Source organism: Erpetoichthys calabaricus, chromosome 8 (assembly GCF_900747795.2).
Source record: "Erpetoichthys calabaricus chromosome 8, fErpCal1.3, whole genome shotgun sequence".
Classification (NCBI taxonomy): domain Eukaryota; kingdom Metazoa; phylum Chordata; class Cladistia; order Polypteriformes; family Polypteridae; genus Erpetoichthys; species Erpetoichthys calabaricus.
Window position 1 is genome coordinate 519,857 of NC_041401.2, and position 20,087 is coordinate 539,943.

Sequence of the window (20,087 nt, forward strand, 5' to 3'; positions counted from 1 at the left end):
TTCCTTCTATATCTTGTTTTTTGTATTTGCTCATTGAAAACTTTATGATTTTTGAACCACTTTATGGTCTGTTAGTCACAAATGCTGCCCTTCTTATTCTTTTTCTATTCTTGACGGAGCACTTAAATCTTTGTTGTGCCCGTACAAAAGGGGATTTTTAATTCTCCAAATGTCCATTAAGTTTTGATTATTCCAGAAAGTCTCCAGGCCATTTGTATTGTATGATGGTCTGGCGCTTACTGCTCACATGTTTGTTCGATTCTCCCCGTTTCGCAAGTTTCGCTTTAACGTTCAGATTCAGCGTCCTCCGTCTTTGCAGTTCCTCTGTACTGGCATCTCGCCTGGGCATTATTGGGGTGGCTGGCTTGTCCCCGATGCTGCGGCCGCAGTAACATTCTCACTACCCTAAAACTGGTCCAAATGCGCTCAGAAAGTGTCGGGTTAATGTTGCTCATCTGTTAAAAGCTCAGACATTTATACGACGCGGGTTTTATTCGTTCTCGCCCACCTGTCCGTCCATTTCCCACCCCGCCTACGCCGCTTTCGACTCTTCTTTTGAAAGGAAGCTTTTATTTTGAAGACATGCGAGGGGGAGTGGCTCTAGCGGAGCGTGGCAAATGGGCGCTTAGCGTTTGGCGGGTCGCGCACAGGGAACTCACTACGCATGCGCAGTGTGAAGGCTCCGCGGCGGCCGCTTAATTCGTTGCTTGCCGGGCTGAGACTCCGAGGCTTCTCGGGTTAGGAGACGAGACATCGTGTAACGCGGACCGCTCATGAATGGAAAGAGCTGAGAACGAGGTGAGTGTCGCGAAGCAAAGCGAGCGCCAGTTAAGTGCACGGTTTATAAATGCAGGCTGAGTTGTACGTAATATAACGATTCACGTCGCTCGGCTGCTTTAGCTTGGTACGTTGTTCACAAATCTTACTGCAAAAAGCGTATGAACACAATACTACAGGTGCAAAGTGGGCACACCACATAAACCCCGTCTCACGACCTGCAGCTGGCTGTTTGCTCCGTTTGCCCAACGCACGCACTGCAGGAGTCTTTTTTGCTTCTGAACTTTCGTTAAACGACGCGGTTATCCCTCAGTTACGTTCAGACGGGACTCTGCAGAGTGCGTTCGTTTTGTTTACTGCGGTGCCTTTTCTGTAGTCGGCACCATCCCAAGCCAGTCGAAAATCACACACACAGCCAGCATGCAGGGGAATGAGTGGCTTTGGCTTCTCTCGTGCTTCCTACCAGTTCAGGGTTGATGGCTGGCCTGTCGGCTTAACAATCTGTCACCACCGAACATGGCAGTGTGGCTCAGTGGTTATGGATTTGGACTTAAAACCCTGAGACTACTGTGAGGTCATATCTTGGTACTGACGCTGTGTGACCCTGAGCAGATCACTTCACCTGCCTGCACTCCAAATGGAACAAATGGATGTGGAAAGTCGCCTTGGGTAACGACGTCAGCCAAATAATAAGTAATTGTAACGGCCTTTGCAAAATGTCACCAATTCTGTAACGCTACCAACAACACAGTTGGGGAACTTGTGCCATGCATCAGTGGTTATCACTTCAAGGGAAATGTTTGCACAAATGCTACACACCTGTGCTCAGAGTCGCATGCCCCTGTGAGTTTGTTTCCTCAGTTATTACCTCACAATCTCTGTTTGCGTAAACTGAAAAGAGAAGTCTCCTTCAGTCGTTTCTCAGAACTCTTACTCTCCTGTCTCTACAGAGGCTAAAACTTCACACAAGGTTTGACAGAATGCTGCATAATGCAACGTGTCAATTTCTTTCTTAATCATTTTCACTGAGGCCCAAATCTTTATCATGTGGTCTACTTTTAAGTTCCAAACTCCTCCCTTTGTCCACATTAAAGTTTTTTGTCACACATCTGCTGTGTTTAATTCTTGTCCATCTGTAATAGTTTTGCTGACTCAGATGTTCTGTGCCAGTCCTCCTAGTTTTGTGTTACTGGAAAATGTATCCAGCATGTTGGTTACATTTTTACTGGTGTCATTTATAAAGACCACTGACCCCAGCACCCAGCTCTGAAGCCCAACGACTTTAAGCATCATTTAATTTAATGAATAGTTGACTGCCTCACTTCTTTTGATTCGATGCCACATCAAAATATATATATATTGTAGAAGATCGATAGTATTTTATACACTCTTCTGATGAAAAGCTTTTGCTGCCTCCTCCTAGCATTCATTTTTCTTCAGTATGTTGATTCTGTTAATCTACCTGTGATGCACTTTAAGCTATCTGGTGTATAATTGTGGGCTCAGCCCCATTACATTTTGTTAGTTTATTTATTTTTGAATAAAATGTGTACAGTATATGTAGATGTATGTAAATGGCATGCCGGCCCGGCTTTGTTTCTGTTTTAATTTGCTGTTTTCTCTTTCTGTCATCTGAAGCACTTGCTATACCGTGCCTTGTGTGCAGTTTTATATGTCAGGACAATATGAATTGACAGCTTTTGGTGTTTGATTTCGCCCTTTTGGACCTTGCTACGCTTCACCTCCTCCTTTAACTGTTTTGATGACCTCCTTCTGCATTTCTGTGACATTTCCCTGTAGCTGCCTGTTAGAATTTCTAACATTGCATTTGTTCATCTGTTGTGCTCCTAATCCTTACGCCGAGTGTCCTGGTTGTTTGTCTTGTGCCAGTCCTATGGCTGCTGGTTACTTGAGCTGCTTATTCTTCTAAAACAGAATTCTCGTAGATTTCCTCTCAGTTTTGGGCTTGTTTTTTTTAGCTGCACCCTAATTTCCTCCTCCTTTCCATTTGTTCATTGCTATGCATGTGGGACGTGTGCTGTGCGTTGTTGTGTAATGTCTTTTTTGTGTTCTGCTTTAGGCCGATTTACACAGTATCATTGGCTCTTCATTGTCAAAGCAGCAGTTCTATTTCCTTGTACCCCGAGGAAGCCGAAGGGCCCTCCTTCCTCACTCGCGTCTTACTGCTGTGTCCATTTGGGATGAGTTTATGAGTTGTGATGAGTCAGAAGAGCAGATGCCTTTTTAAGCATACAGAGAGACTTTTTAACACATCTTCAGATGGTTTGTCTGGAAATTCACAGGATATTTCACACTTTTGCAGAAAGAAATATTGGCATATAATTATGACAAATGTTATTCTGGGATTGGCTCCAGCAGACCCCCGTGACCCTGTGTTAGGATATAGCGGGTTGGAGAAAGACTGACTGACTGACTGACTGTTTATTATATACAGACAGTAATAATAGAAGAAAAAAAAATAATTCTAAAATATAAACGGGACAGAAATTTACAGCAGGAGAATCTTGTCATTCATTACCTGATGTTGCCATTGTTTAGTAGTCAGAACTCCACTGCCCTGCGGGTGGGTCATCTCAGTGGCTAACCTCCCAGTGCAGTGCCAAGGCTGTGCTGAGGCTGCTGTTCGTCTGCTTAGTAGCCAGGCTGGCAGTGTGTGCCATGACGGTCAAGGGGCTGTTTGCCAAAGTTCCCAAGAAAAAAATGGACCCATCTTATCTGCTTTGTTCAGAAAAGCAACTGTATGCCATGCGAAACGTCACATCAGAGGAGCAGTGACAAGTACAACAAGTACACGAGTTCCTTGTCACGAACAGAAAACACAGATCCCCTTACTGGATGTATTTGCAGACATTCTTATTTGTCACGATGCCTGAGAGTGGCCACGTGTTGCTGTTGGTCAGTAAGGACCTCGCAGACAGGACAATGTAATCACTGCAGTTTGGGACTGGCTTACTGACACGTCCAGGAAGGGGAAAAAGTCCTAATGTGTTTCTCTTTGTAGGCCGTACTCGTATGTCCTGCAGTCCATGGTGCAGCTCAGCATCTGAGTCGTGATAAATGACTAACTTGTTACTGTTGAGCCCTAATAAAGGAAATCGTATGATAGCAGAAGTCGGTGGAGTTTCAGTACGAGGTTCATGAAAGCTCCTGGCTGATCACAAGACGGTGAACATCTGAGTAGTGAATCTGTATTCTGACGGGTCAGACGTGTATGGAGCCTGTGGTTTTATATGTCAAATGACAGCAGCACGCCATGCCTCTCGGGGCCCTGAATCATGAAATGTGCCTCTAAAGTGGCCCTCTCTCAGCTGTCTCATGGGCACACTCGAGTTGTTGTATTGTAAAATACACGTAAAGACTTGCATATTTTGAAGAAATCACAAATACAGTTTACTGTGTGCGTCTACTCTTTACAGGTGTCTTTGTTTGTATTGTGTAGTAATTGAGCAATGGCCAAATAAAAGAAATGACTGTAATTATGAAAGTAGCTTTACAGTTCTTACCAAAAGGAGTAAAGTGGACAAGAGGAAAAGCAAATGATGCGCACTTTACAGACAAAAAGGTGTCCATGTGAGTCTTCCAGCTTTCCTTAAAGCAGAAAACTAAATAACTTCATTTGTGTCAACTCTGCCCTGTCATTAGGACATTTTAGCAGGCCTGATTTGACTACACGCTTGCAGATCACCCAGGACTTGAGTCACTTCTAAATCAAGGGGGTTGAAGAGAGTCAAGACAGAATGGCCCATGGCACCGTGTGTGTGAGGCGTTTACAGTGGCTGATGTGGCTGGCCGTGGACTGGCCCTGAGCTCTAGGCTGGCCATCACAATGACAATGACAATGCAGAGCAACTGTTAAATCCTGCAAACGGGCTGCATGTGATGAGGACTGGGATTCACTCTGTCTCTCTGTCTGTCTTTTTACTGTTCGAAGTGTGCTCATGAATTTTAATTGTTATTCCCAAAGAATGTCCAAAGGTTCTACTAATTAAAGCTTGCTGACCATGCCAGCCCAATCGTGTGGACTTGGCTCAGATTGTTTCTTCAGCATGAGAATAACTAAATAGTGGAGCCCACTGGTATGTTGGTCTCTTAGCAGGGAGACGAGGCGGCTTGGCCTGGTCAGGTCCTTTCCTAAAGCCTGTCCTTCCCGATATGTACAGTATGTCAGAGGTTTATGAAGCAAAGTCTACTGTCACATTTAGAAGGGAATTGAAACGTGTGTGAGATGCAGAGAAAGCAGGTCTTTGCTTGTCTGACCCTTGGACCTTTGCCTTTCAGAGAAACAGACATGAAGCACCTTCCTCTGGAGACTGTGCGCCTGCTGTCCAGTTCACAGGTGGTCACCTCAGTTCTCAGCGTGGTAAAGGAGCTCGTCGAGAACGCGCTTGATGCAGGTGCATCCAGTATCGAGGTCAAGCTGGTGAGTGTGCACGTTTCATGCTTCTCTCGGGCACCTGCCAGTCACAAACGTTGGGCATGCAGAGCTGCCGTTGGCGGGTCCCTGGACTGAATGTGTTGGTCACAGGTCCGTGGAGGGATGGAGTTTTGCGATGCTCTGCACTCCGGCTGAACCCAGTGTCTCTGGTGGAATATTAGAAAGCATCACAATAACTCTGGTAAATGATGGCTTCAGCAGGCTGCCTGGAAGTACTGGGACAAGTAACGGCTCTAAATCACTGCCACTGCAGCCCCACTCATGTAAATTATTGCATTTTCCTAACTTTCCAGATTACATTCCCAGGAGCAGCATACTTGACGTTACGGGGGGTGGAGGAGTGGTGGATCCGCCGTGCAGAGAACAGCTTGTAATCTGTGGCTTCCTTTGTATTTATAGGACAACTATGGGTTTGACCGTGTAGAAGTGAGAGACAACGGCAGTGGGATCAAAGCAGCTGACGCGCCTGTGATGGCAGTAAAGCACTACACTTCAAAAATCAGCTCGGCGGCCGACTTTGACACTCTAGAAACATACGGCTTCCGTGGTGAAGCCCTGGGCTCAATCTGTGCTGTGGCAGAGGTGAGCTTGCTCTTCGTATCCCACAGGTGTAATGGGTGCCTGCTTGGCCTCCCTGAGCCCAGCACTGATCTTAGCCCCCGTGGTTGGACGGTTGCCTGTGTCACCCAAACGTAGCTGACCGCCATTCCACTTCAGACTTGTGCTTTTCCCAGGCTGGAGATTAGGGTACAACATAAAAAGAAGTCCAGCTGCGCTTCTTCTTCTCACTGCATTTTCACATATCTGTTCTCTGCTCAGGTGGTCGTCACTAGCAAGACTGCAGATGCTGACTTGAGCACACAGTATGCACTGGACTCGGAGGGCCATGTCATCTCCCAGAAACCTTCTCACCTGGGACAAGGTGTGCATTGGGAGTGATGTACCATGACAGCTCCTAGAGAGCTTGCAGAAGGACCTTTTTTAATCCCAGGATACACAGACCTTTAAAGAAATTTGTGGATTTTCCTTTTTGTAGGTACAACTGTCACTGTTTCCAGTCTCTTTAAGAATCTTCCTGTGAGGAAGCAGTTTTACTCGACAAGCAAAAAGTGCAAAGAAGAGCTTAAAAGAATCCAGGATTTGCTCATGGCCTACGCCATAATCCAGCCTGAGCTGAGGCTGACGTTCACGCACAACAAGGTAGGCAGTGCTGTCGGCAAGGTGCCAGTTCATCTGCGTCCTCACACTTTTAGGATCAGCGGTCAAGTGAAGTATACGGTTACGTCTGCTGTTGTCTTTTAAATGCCGTCAAGTAATGTTGGCGGGGAGAGACCTGTCAGGGCCCGCTGTGTGTAGAGCTCTGCCATTTGTGTCCACACTTGTTTCACACCTTTCTATCACTTCATGCTGCTGGAGGGTGATTGGCTCTGATTAACAATGACGGAGAATAGGAAAGGACTGTTGTATATTTGTTGGAAGCCATGATGTATCGTACGTGTACCAGGCCTTACTCAGGAGGCCCAGAGAAGTGGCCATCACATGCTTCTTTAAGGGGCATCTGCAGACCCTGAAAAGAGACTAATTTGTATGTATGGACAGCAGCCATCCCAGGGGCTTCTGCCTCCTTCAGTCCCTTCTTTTGCACTCTCCTGACGTTGTTAGCATTCTTCCAGTCCTGTGGAGTTTACTTCACCCTTAATAAGCTCAAGTTGTGGGTAAATTCTGATGGCAAAAATAACAACATGACCACACATTCTGTCGCCATCACTTTTAACCAATGAGCCTCTCTTAGCTTTCACCACATGAGTTGCAGACAGAAGAGGTGGGCTAAGCGTGTAGACACTGGGGGTGAGTGTGCGGCCCAGGACAGGTGTTTCCTAATTGAAACCCAGTTGCTTCCTCATGAGGTCTTTTTACACCCCACTGGGCTTTGACTCTGTGTGTTGTTTTAAAAAAAAGCATAGCCTTTCATTTTTACTAAAGTTCATCATCATCATCAGTTTCATCCCTCTTTCTGGGAGAGGGTCTCTGTAGCAACACACTGATTGGGACCAGGCCTCCCAATTGCCAGCATCATACCCCAGTTTTTTCAGTGAAATTCCTAGGCACAGTCCAAGAATAAAGTCTCTTAAGTAATATCTGGGGTCTGCTCCTCAGTATTTTTCCAGAGGGTCATGCATTGTACGTCAATTTCGGAGGGAAGTCGCCATGTGGAACCACCAACCATATCTCAACTAGTTTTCCTTTTTCTAGAGTAGTAGTGGGTCTACTTGAGATGCTCCCATGTTGTGTGCAACAGGCTCTTATAAGTGGTGGTGAGCACCTGAAACTTGTGGCCTTAGCGTAGGGATGATGAGGTATGTAGACTGAAGAGTTAATCAGCAGCTTCTTCTGAGGGCTTGACTCCCTTTGAAACACCTCAATACATTACGTCGTCTATAAAATCACTGCTGCTGCATCCACTTGACAGGGAAGAGAAGAAGCCACTGCTTTCTGGGCGATGAGTGTGAGCTCTGATTTGGAGGGTCTGATTCTCATCTTCATCACATCTTACATTGCTGCCAGCCCTTGAAAGGCACATTGGAGGTCAGTCTGCAAACAGCAGATATGTAATCCTTTGTTTCTCTGGACACTCACAAAAGAACACATGATGTGTCCTTGGAGGAGTCCAATGGCATTATTGTTAAGAAGAGCCCAAATAGCCCGACAATCTTGCTAGCCATTCACTTAATTTCTCCAACATAACAAAAATACTAATTCTTTACAGTTATAGAGTGCATTTCCAGCTACTTAAAACATTTTACATAGTGAATGGGGAGCAACTTCAGCCACCACTAATGTGGAGCATCCACTTGGATGATGCAACAGTAGACTTTTTGCACCATTACGCTCCCTACACATTAGCTATTAGGTGGTGAAGTGGTAAGAGAGAGGGGGAGAGAGCGCCATTTAGAGATGGGGGAGGATTAGGGGGGCAGAATGAGCAGGCCATGGTGGCAGTTTAGTGATGACATCAGGATGAACCCCACTCTTTATGAAGGATCCCCATTGACCTTTTATGACTAATGAGTGTTGTCTCATCTGAAGGATGGCACTGTTTTATTTACAGCCCAGTGTCCCCATCACTGCCCCGTTGTCCATTCAGACTCCTGGGTAGGCGCCCCCTGCTGGTCTCACCAGCACCTCTTCTGGCAGCAACCCAAGCTTTTCCCAGATGGTCTCCCATCCACGTGTACGTACTGGCCGAGCTTCAGGTGGTATGTCTGCTGGCTGAGTGGAGTTGAGTTTTGAAGGTCCACAAAGTCCCGCCACACTACTTTGTCACTTGTTTCATGTGTCTGTGGTTCTCTGTGATTCTTGTGACTTTGGGGAACATCTACTCTTAGGAAATTCCTGTGTTTTTCTTCATAATTGTAAACATTTCAGTCCTGTTGCCTCTCAATCTCCGTCTGCCTTTTCCTTTCCTGCTCAGTTGGTCATCGTGGTCTTTCCATCGGCCTAGTTGCTGTTCTCTGGAGATTCTCTAGCACCGCTCTGTCTTTGTGGTAATGTGGAGGGAGAGCACAGCTGCACAGGACTCCAGATGAGGTTAGGTAATCCTCCTTTAACTTGTACTCCCCACACAAGGGGCGCTCTAGAACTTCTTAGTGCCTTTGTCCACCGTCCAGATGTAGATGGTGACCACGACTAACCGGTATAGGTTCATCCGCCCCCCTTGTGTATTTCAATCTCACACTTTGGATTTACTTGCCGTGAGTTTTCCCAGGTCCCCTTGTACTGTGTTGCAGTAGAAGCTTTTATCGACCTCTTGAACCCTCAGGTACCACGCCAAACACCAGGTAAAAGTCCAAGACTCTTTATTTTTATAATAATACAGTGCACAAAGCACCCTCCACTCCACACTACTCATATAATCAATAAACACTCTACAAATACCAATCCTCCTCTCCCAGACACTTCACCACCCTTCCTCCCAGCTCAGCTCAGTGTCTGGGCTTTCCCAGCATCCTTTTATACCCCCTGACCCGGAAGTGGTTCCTGTCCAATCATCCACAAGTCCTCATTACTTCCGGGTCAGAGTGAAAGCCCTTCTCTTCAACCTGGAAGCACGTTGTTTCTCCTGTTCATGTGACCAGGACGTACTTCCAGGTTATAGGGCACAACAGTCTGTCAGCCTCCCTACAGCAACTCCCGGTGGCCCCCATGGTATCCAGCAGGGCTGTGCATACAAACTACAAGGTCCATGAGGCCCTGCTGGAATTCGGGGAACCTCCATGCTGTCCGGAGAGCTCCACCTGGGGGTGAGGGCCGGAATATTTAGCCGGCCATCCATCACAACTGATTTGGCCGATGCTGCTTTGTCTGCACTTCCATGTAGTTTGGTGTCCTTTACTGAGTCACTTCTTGCTCAGATCACTTATGGATATTAAAAGTCGTGTCCATCGGGGTCCGTGCTGGGGCTGCTGCTCTGTTTAACGCCCCCTAGTTCTAGATGTGGTGTTCAGGCCAGTTTTGCCGCAGTCTCCACGCTGTGCCTTAGTCACAGACTACACGATTGCATATTTTTGCCGTTGAGTCCTTACAGACTCAAGTGCTGTTCCATTGACCCAGGCAGCTGAGCTGTGGTCCCGGTGAGCAGAACATCTACACATACGGAGGTTGCACAAGACACTGAGTGGGAGGAGCCTTGGCAGGGCTCTGGTAAGCTTGTTTGGTTTTATTTGCTTTTAAATCTTTCTAAATGCCATGCAGCATGTGACCTTCCTGTCAAGTCTGCTTGGGCTTCAACCAAACAAACAAACAAGCTTGCACTCTGGTTTATATATTAGAAATAAAAGGGGGAGCCCCACAGAGACAGGTGTGTCTGAACCTATGTAATATATGATTGTCGAGGTGACTCCGCGCCAGGAAGTGAGCGATGGCTTCTGCCAAATGGGACACAATCCATCCAGCAAATGAAAAAATAAATGCAACTACAATTTTCACAATTCATCATCATGTCTTCTGTCGAACCTTTCGTTTAGGGTGTGGTGTGTTGGGACTGTCAAGCTTTCCATAAAGACAATTTCAGGGTTTTTACTTAAAGAAAAAACATTACACCACAGTTCTCCGTTTGTTGTCTTTTAGTTTCTGTGCAAACAAACCCACGCAGTGCACCACAGCGGGCACACACTTGGCGCTTCTCAGCCGTCTCGTCACTTAAATTGATTTGCTATCCATGGGCTGACCAAATGCCATGCGTTTTATGTAGAAAGTGACTTTGCAAGGCGCTTTACAGTTCAGTGGTAGTTTGTTCATTTTCTGGCTCTAGAGCTTAGGCCGGTTCAGAGACTCGCTCAGGGTCACACAGCGAGTCAAACTGGCGTTCAAGTCCAGTGCGTGTGCCAGTGCAGGTCTTTTAAAAGCTCGACACGCTTTAGAGTTGTTCATTTATAGCTTAAAAGACCAGGAGCCTTTGCATGGTTGTCATTCAGGGCCTTCCCTCCCTCAGGACGAGCCGTCTTTCTGGTTACTGCTGTCTCGTTGTTTTGGAGAAGTAGCAGCACCTTGTAGATCAGTCAGTTTGGCGTATTCTGTTCAGAATCCACAGGACGTGCAAGAGGGTGCAGGAGAGGAAGAGTCCGGATTTCAGAACCTAAAGCAAGTTTGTGCCAAAGGCGCATTATGCTGCAACACAGGAGGAGAAAGTGGGGTAGGAGTGTCTGTGAGGCTCTTAGTTCATAAAGTGCCTTACAAGATTGGGTCTCAATGCAGGAATGGCCGTTTTCAACTAGATGGTGTGATGTACGGCTTGAGCTCATTTCACAGCTGAGCTAAGCTTAAAGACCTGCCTTTACCGGGGGGCTTCTTATTGTCCCGTCGTGTTTACAGCCCTTGCAAGTGCCAGTGATCATGCAGCTTGTTGCCACTCTGCTGTTCCATCAAGACCAACTTCTCTGCCTAAAGTTCTCCCTGATGATGGACCAACTATGACGATAACTTTGGGCTGCACCACTGTTTTCATTCGTTACTTTCAGCTTTTCTCTGGAGTTTCACTGACACTGCGTGGGCACAGCAGCGGCGCCGCCACATCCATCCCCTGTTTCAAGGTCCTGCTCCTTGCTCGCTGCACTCCCTCTTTCTCTGGGCCATTAGCTCGTCGTGTTCCTTCGGCTGCACTTGTCCTCACCATTGATTCTCATGCCACTAAGCATGCTGGAGAACACGTAGACACGAGGCCGCTACTGGGTCCGCCGTGCAGCGTGATGCCATCAGGAGACTTGTGAAAACTTTCCTGTCGTCTTCACAAGATGAATTGTTGCAGCCAGGAAATTGCGGGAATGCCAGCAGCGCTTGAACTCATAGCAGGCATTCTGTCAGGAGGGTACTTGCCACCTGTCGTCACGCCTTCCCTGGAAAGCATCTCTGTGCCCACCACCGCCGCCTCCCCACTGACCTCCGTGAAGGAGTCTGTGCTCAGACATAGCTGGCATTGCTGGAGTTGCTGCCGGCTTCTGCTGGTATGTCCCCCCACGTCTGCCCTCTGTTCTTTTCACACTCTCAGCACTTGTATGGGTATCCTGTGTCACAAACTTTGCACTTCGTGGCTTCTCTGCTTTCACAGCTCATCTTGTGAGCTTCTTAAATTGCAAGTTATTGATCCAAGATGTGTAATAAGTCAAGGCAGATATGAGCAGGCTGGTGTGGACGCTCACCCAGGCTTCCTGTTTTTATTGTTCAGCACCTCTATGTTTAGCAATAAGAGACCTTGGCACTGACTCTCTGGCGTTTTTGTTTCAGGCACTTGTTTGGCACAAGGCCAAGGTGTCGGATTCTCGAGCAGGACTCATGTGTGTGCTTGGGACGGCCGCCATGAACAACATGATGCCCGTCCAGTACCAGCAGGACGAGCCACAGGTCAGTAGTGCCTTCTCTGGGAATGGCAGGTAGGTGGCAGGAAAGTCACAGGAATGTTTGAGCTTGAGGGGCTTCGGGTGCTGAAGCTCTAAAGGTGACATCAAGCTAAGTTTTGCTACCCTTTACCTCTCACGTGCAGGTAGATGTCAGTGGATTTATCCCCAGACCTGGTAGTGACAACTCCATGAGCTCCAGCAGCACTGACCGGACCTTCGTTTTCATAAATGCCAGGCCGGTTCATCACAAAGAGATTCTTAAGGTAACCCATTTCTGTGGCTGTATGCCCAGCACCAATTCAAGAAACTGGCACACTGACAATGTTTACTCAAATGTTAACTCAACACTGCAGCTCATCCGCAGGTATCATGGAGGACAACTGGTCAGGGAGACGTCGTACAGCCGCTACCCGCTCATGCTGCTGGATATCAGAGTTCCTGCCCAGTCAGTTGATGTCAATGTGACCCCTGACAAGACGCAAGTCCTGCTTCACAATAAGGTGGCATAGGGAGGGAGAGGAATGGGGCTTTGGTTTTGAGCTGTGGGCGAGCCTTACTGGTTTCTGTCTCCCTCAGGATGCGGTGTTGGTGGCTGTGGAGACTGCATTGGCATCTGTGTACGGTCCCCTCCCAGACGTGCCATGTTCACTGCATGTTCCGCCAGAAGAAGAGCAGAGCCATTCAGCAGTGGGCTTTGCCAGTGAGGAAGGTACTGCACTCCCACAACCCCCTCTGGAAACCACTGCTGAACCCGCTGGCGTAAGTGAAGAAGTACAAGCAGACGGTGCAAAGAAGCAGCAAGGCCGAATAGATGGGGACAGCTGGAGCCTGGGTCACCTGCCAAGTGACCCTGCCTCAGAAGAACACCTGCAGCCAGTGAAGGTCTTTGTGCCCAAGCGGGATGGAGCTACAGTGCCAAGCTGTGGTCCAGACAAGACCCCCAGCAAAGTGGCAAAGGTGACTGCCTACGACTTGATTAGCAACCGTGCGGTGCGGCAGCCCCAGTCTGCCAGTGCTCTGTTCAGTCAGGAAGCACGAGTGAAGGTCCTAGCAGAGAATCCAGAGGCAGGTCCACAGGAGATTAGCAACATTGTGGAACAACTATGGAAGAATGCACCACAGGAAGAGAGAAAGAAGTAAGTTTCCAGACTTGACCTTTGACCCAGTACTTTCCACTGCGCTGACTCACTAGAAAGAGTGGAAAGTATTCTTGGCCAGCAGTGTAGCTTTCCAGCCGGCTGCTTCCTATCGTCAAAGTGGCTTCCAGCAGCTGTTACGGGAGCAGAGTGAGAAGTGCAGTGTCATTCGCTGGCCACCTCAACCTGCACATCCTCGGCTCGGCCGCGGGTAGAGGGTGACACGGCTGGAAGACCGTATGGTGTGGCTAGTAGTAAACCTCTGGTGACGTGCTGTGGAGTGGCAAAGCGTCTTCCAGACGGGGCATGGGAGTGTCTGGTGGGCATTCGTCAGCGAGCCTTTTGTTGTGAGATCAGCTCAGTCCAGACTGCTGCATTTTATTTAGTTCAGGTCTTTAAATGTCCGCCCTGAGCTGCTATGCAAGCGCGCAGGATTGTTGAGACCAGATGCCACATTTGCACATGGCTTCCATTACGTTGATGAGTGGACCATCCAGTCCTGTCCACCCAGCTCCCTCAGACCTCCACCACACTAATTGGTCACTCATTCCATGCATCTGGTTGTCTCTGTGAAGAACATCTTCCTAACATTTATCCATAACAAGTTTCCGACGGTGTCCCCGTGTTCTTACTGAACTCCCAGTCGCCATCTGCTTCCCTTCGTAATCTTAAACGCTTCACTCGGGTCGACTCTTTCCTCATAACTCATTTTCTATTCCTCTTTTTGGATGTGTAGCTTCTTTGTCAGCAATGACATAGACCGAGAGAGCAGCATTCTCATTTTCAAGAGGCTCCTTGTGGTTTACTGCCAGCCTGTCTGGCAGATGCCCGTTGGCGTGTGGCCACTTTGATGGCTACTTTACACTTCATGAGGAGGAGATTTTGAGTTTCTCTCTGAGCCTCATTCTGCTTGTTGGCTGGCTGTGTGAATGTTGGAAATGTTGTCCCCGACAGACCCTTGGACAGGCGATGGCTCTGCCAGTGTCACTTCTACAAGCTTTGCACATTTCACAAATCGATCAACGGACTGTGCTGACTGAAGGATTGCTGTGACCTGTGGACCTGTTCATCTTGATGACTTAGCTGACCCCTCCGCTGATGCTGTGATCTCCCCTTAGCACTGGTAGTGGCAGAAGAGATGGCTACTCACCCAGACCAGGCCTTTCAGTTGTCCTGAGCTCAGTCTGTGGGCAGCCAAGGGCCGGAGGGTCTTCATGTGCAGGCCTAGCGGAGAGAGGACAGAGCTGAGCACAGGGTGGCAGTGGCAGCTTTGGCATCCCTAAAACGCATTTAAAATACAGCGACTGGTGCTACGTTAGGTTACTGGGCCGTGAAAGTGGAAATTCAAACGACTCTCCAAAAGACCACGCAAGTACCAAGAAAGGTGTGTGTGGGCATCTGGAGAGAGAAATGGGCAGTAAAAATTGAAACTTTGGTCCTTGACACTCTTTTGCGAAAGTTAAAATATCGAACAATACGCGGCCTACGAATGTGTGAGCAGAAAAAGCAGCCCAGCCTGCTGTCACCGCGTTGGTGCCCTGCTGGTCGAAGTAACCACTGACTGTCACATATGACGATGAGTGGCACTTGTCACACTCGGCATGCTGCGTCTTCACTACACACTGCAGTCATGCCTGTGTTATAAAAGCTGGCACTGCCCGCCCAGGACCACTCGGCTGTATTCGTGTGGCCATGGACACGTCACCAGAGTGCCCCAAAGGGCTGACGAGAACTCCGTTTACCAGGGAAGGTCAGAGGTCACGTTGTTGTAATACTTGATTTGATTTTTAGACTCCATTTGCTGTTTTCTCTGTAAAGGGCACTGTGATGGGGCAAGGCTGGCAGGGATGGGCTTTGGGTGCTAAACACCTTTGAAACTCTCCTAAATGGTTTTTCACTTTAAATTGGCAAGCTGTTTAAAGTTTTTATTCACAGCCCTACTTCCGTAAAAGCAGGTGCTTCTAATTTGGGGGCAGCTCGTCACCAAGTGACCACCCCAGCTGAGTGCTTTATGGCCGCCCCCCTGACTGATGGTTTGGCTCTCATTTTGTCTTGGCTTGCAGGTATGAAGATAAGGCAGAACGGGAGACGGCAAGATATGAGTGCCAGTCGAAGAGGGCATCTGAAAAGAGCACTGAGCAGCTGGCCAGGCTGAGTCGAGCACCAAAGCACAAGGCGGTGCCCTCCAAGCAGCAGATCCTGGACAAGCTGCTCCTGTCTCAGGCCGAGAAGCCGCGTCCTCCACTGGCACCGGACAGGCCGTGTAGAGAGGTCCCCTTCTCGCTCGCGGCGCTCAAAATGCGCCTGAATCTGCTCTCGAAGCGGGTTGGCCCCACTACACAACGAATGCACCTCATTGGCCAGCTGGGTTCACACCCCGCTTGGCTCGTCTCATCTGGAGACCAACTCCTCCTGCTCAACCCCTTCCGGACCGAGGAGAGACTGCTGTTCAGACGTCTGCTGGCGGAGAACCTGCTTCCCACCGAGAAACTGGAAAGCCCGCTGCGCCTGTCTGATGGGTAAGGTGTGCCCGGCTGTGGTGGCAAGTGGGTGAGGTGGGTTACGCTGACGCTCTGTCTCCTTTCAGCCTCCTTGGAGGTTCAGTCTACAGGGAGGCCCTCTGCAGCATGGAGAAGACCAGCGTGGGACCAGGGGGGACAGCCACCTTCTCTGACGCGCGGCTGGTGGCCAATGGCTTTCAGATCAGACACATTCCAGGTGAGTTTCTGTCCTGTCCTGTCCTGTCCCAGGTAGAGTCCCACAAACCTGAGGTGAAACAGTCGGCCCCCTGATCCCCAGAAATACAGGATGAACAACTCCACAGTATGCAGCGTGAGTGGCTGTTAGTGGACACAGTGGTCCATGCAGGTCGCCCCGGACTGAATGTCACATCACGTGAGCTCGAGTCTCAGGGTTGGTCTTGTCACTGCAGCGCTGGCCATGTCAAATTATGTTTCTGGCACAGTTCGCCCCTTTTTCTGACCATCTGCTGGTTCTGTACGAAGGGTTAACGGGTATGGCGCGTTCTGCCATGATCTTGGCTTCTTCTTTTCTGTTTTTTCCATAAATGTTCTCTTTGGTTTGTGTGGGTCTGGATGAGCTGACCGACCCCTATAGCCAGTCGCAGGGCATTTCATGGGCACATGCCGCTGACTGCCATCAGACTTGCTACGATTCTCTAACTGAGGGCCACAGCAGCTAATCGCTGGAAAGGTGGCATGCGTAGTGTGACATGACTTTGACAATCCTCAGTGTTTAATGCAACAAGAAACTGATTAGGATAATTCAGGAAAATACGAGTGGAGCTCACCTTCTGAGTGCCAGTGGGCGATTGTAATGCCAGCTGGCAGCCATGCTTGTTATGCCTCCTTTCTTTAGTTCTCTGCTTTTTGTTTTCTTCTCACGTTCTCCATCCAGGAGTGTAAAATGGCCACTGGTCTCCACACATCCCAGTTGATGCCTCCGAGTGCCAAATGGGACTGCCAGGTGTGGCACTGGGGACACATAAGACACTCCTTGACAGCGATGGGCCGTGTCATATTGTGCCACCCCCCTTTTTGTAGGCCAAGCCTGTGCTGGGCCTTGGTGGGTCTGGGGGGGGGGGGGGGGCACACTACACCACACCACACCACATTTACTATAAAACAGACACAGCAGACTGGGCCGATTCCAGGGCTACGAGGTCAGAGCTGAGCCTGAAGGACATGAAGTGGTGACGTGACCGGTGGGTCGAAACTGGGACTTTAAAATGAAGTCCTCAAGAACACAGGGACACCATTGAATCTTAAGGGCAAATGTCACAAACATTAGGAGGAGAGCCACAGACACACAGGATAAGTGACAAGTAGTGTGGGGGACAGGAGGACTTCAGGGACCTTCAGAACTCTGTTTAGGTGGGTACGCCTGAGGTGGTCACATGGGTTCTGATGACACACGTCACATTTGGTTACGTTTCTCACAGACTTCTTGGCGTCGTCTTGTTACCTGCAGTGGAGTGTGGCAGGCTATGAATTTACTCAGGGACCCCTCGGCCTGCTGGGCTTCAACATTACTGACCACCTGGAGGAGGAGGACTTGTGAAATTGCAGGGCAGACCAGCCATCCTCACCCCCATCACTCCACTAGAGGACTTGTAAGGCCCATTCAAAGGGGCATGTGTGCCATCTGCGTCCATTGCCCAGTACACCTCGGGGTGGGGGGGGTCAGCATGGCCAAAGTGGAGCATGGTCCTCAGGTTGGAGGTCACCAGCAAGTGTGAGGTGACTGAGTGACCCCCAGAGCCAGCTGGTGGTCAGACAATGGGCACATTGGAGAGCGGCCGGCTTTGTGTCCCCACAGTCTGTCCGATTCGCCACCCGGCTGAATGCAGATGTGGTTGCGCTCTGCCGCCTCTTCATTTATTTTACGTGTGCCCGCTTGTGTGCCCTTTTTCCAGTTTTGGTCGGCCAGCAGCTGCTTTCCATGTGCGCCTCGGCTGACTTGAACCTGAGCCCATGGATTCATTCAGAGACGTGAGAGGCGCTCAGTGTGTCATTTCACCCCAGACCACTCGCCCTGTGTGGCCATCGTGTCCGGCGCTGTTTAGACTAAAAGAACTTGTTTGTTCCTTTCTTGTAAGGTGCCACTGCCACAGATGGGCTCTTGGAGATTGTGGAGATGGCCACCTGTGTGCCCTTCTACGGCCTGTCGGACTTGAAGGACATCCTGCACAGTGTAGTTCACAGCGGGGCCCAAAGCGTCCAGCAGTGTCGGCCGCTCAAAGTCCACCGCCACTTGGAGGTAAGCACAGTGACCGATTAGGGGGTCCCCACCTAGGCGTAAGGAGACAAACCCCTGTTGTCTTTTTGACTTTTAGGGAGAGGCGGTCCGGCTGGCACGCAGGTTACCACTCATGATGACAAAGGAGGACGTGGATGACACCTTGAGCAGGATGTCTGAGCTGGAGGGCGACTGCACGTCGTGTCTGCACGGCCGCCCGCTGCTGCATCATCTGCTCGACCTCCCCGCCCAGAACTGACCTGCTGCTTGCTCGGCTGCCAGCCGTGCCCCCTCTCAATAAATGATCCCTTTTTATTTTTGCACAAACTGTCCTGCTGTTTTTAGGAGTCTGGCTGTCGTGTGCCCCTGTGGTAGTGATGAGCACTTTCAGGGCCCTCAGGCTGATGCCAGCCTACCTGCCAGCCTGTCGCATTCATTCACCAGTCTAGAAAGGGGCCACCGTGGTGGAGTCATTGTAGTTAATGGCGGACTCCTCATTGACCCACATGGGGGTCTTCACTACTCTGCACCAGTTCTGACCAAACTGGTCACTTCTGGAAATTACAGGGCAGCAAAGAAAACAAACGTGTTGAAAGGCGGGTGAAGTTTCAGTTAGCCGGTCGGTCAGTCGGGACCCTGCAGTGAGTGCCAAAGGATGACGTGCGGACACGCGCCACGTCATCGCACCCGGGCAGATGAGACCTGTGGGCAGCGGAGCCTAAACGCCACTTAGACTGGCATGACACCAAGGTGAAGGTCTGATCTTCAGCTAAGAAATTTGAAAACTACACAAGGAATCCCCCCAGTGCTACAGAAACGGGCAGCTGGGGGTCCATAAGCACCTTTATGAAGAATACAATCAGCACTGTTGATGGGTCAGGGTGGCGGACCACTGCTCACGTTCACCCTGACCTGTCCTGACTTGATGACGGGGGTCCCTCGACACTGGGGAGAAAAGACACCGTCTTGGTTGGCAGTGGCTGCCCTCTTTCTCCTGGAGTTTAACGTTTAGCAGAATATAAAGAACGTCAACCGCCCGCCATTTGTTTTCCTAATTATCAAGCTGAGGGTCACACAGAGTCAATGGCAATCCTGGTCAGTCGTGGTGGGCACCCTCTGTCCGACTGGGCTGGTTTTAGAGGTGCTAGTCTGCCTGCCTCTTGCCCAGATGTGCTAGCAGGTGACCCCAGTAAATATGACTGGCCATCTAGAGTGGTCTGGAAGGTTCTTTAAGTGAAATTTAAGAAGAAGGCCTTTGTACTTGAAAAGATCAGCCAGAGTGACAAATGGGGACAAACAGACTGGAGTGGTGTGCCCAGCTGGGGGGGTCCACCGTACCCCGCCACCCACCATCACGAACGCAGCCGGAGTGGAAGCTGAAGACATGTCAAGTGGTGGGTGAGCCCCCCAATCCGCGTTCTAACCCACTTTAGGGCTGTGGGGTCTGCGGCCAATCCCAGAAGCCAGTCTGTGACTGCATGATGCCCAGGAGGGGGCGAGGTCAGCAGGACTGTGGCTGTGGCCCCCCAGACTTTTATTTGCCCTGTCGATGCTCGTCTCCGTTGTGGTGGGCTCCATTTATGTTCATCCGGCCCAAAACGCTTTGTTTCCTTTGTGCTTGAACAGATCGGGGTCTTGTGCGCTTGTTCTGTTCTGTCATTACATGTCACTCATGCACTTCACCCACAGGGGTCTGGGCCACCCCAAATCTTGATAATCTGGGCTCAGACACACGGTGGAGTCTTATGTGCCTTAGCCCCCCGTTAAGGTGGGCAGTGTTGTCATTGCCAATGGTGGATAAACTGAATGAGTAGGAGTCCAGCTGACAAAGTGGTCTCCTCTAAAGATAATCTGGGGGCCCTGCAGGGACACGGATGAGTTTAGGGGGGCCTGAAACTACGTGAACACAAAGTGGAGTAACGTTTGAGGTTATTCGTCATCTTTGAAGCATTAAGGACAAGACGAATGAACTTTGCTAATAATGAGACCTTCCAGGAGAAAGGAGAACCTGGCAGAATCCTACGGGTGGGAGGAATTGAATATGAGAGACCCTTAGTGTGGTCAACC

General features: G+C 49.6%; 1 protein-coding gene across 2 annotated transcripts; it reads left to right on the forward strand.

Annotated features, from left to right (window-relative positions):
* Positions 1-668: 668 nt before the first annotated feature.
* On the forward strand, positions 669-18,355 carry pms1 (PMS1 homolog 1, mismatch repair system component). Of its 2 annotated transcripts, none has more exons than XM_028806076.2 (13): positions 669-798; positions 5,077-5,218; positions 5,633-5,815; positions 6,053-6,155; positions 6,270-6,433; positions 12,014-12,130; positions 12,270-12,389; positions 12,480-12,626; positions 12,703-13,262; positions 15,326-15,781; positions 15,850-15,980; positions 17,881-18,041; positions 18,118-18,355. In XM_028806076.2, exons 2-13 carry the CDS (start codon positions 5,087-5,089, stop codon positions 18,277-18,279), a joined length of 2,436 nt encoding a protein of 811 aa, XP_028661909.2. In that variant the 5' UTR covers positions 669-798; positions 5,077-5,086; the 3' UTR covers positions 18,280-18,355. The 2 variants fall into 2 exon arrangements, with proteins under 2 accessions (XP_028661909.2, XP_051787387.1); XM_051931427.1 differs by having other exon boundaries at positions 675-804.
* Positions 18,356-20,087: the final 1,732 nt, after the last annotated feature.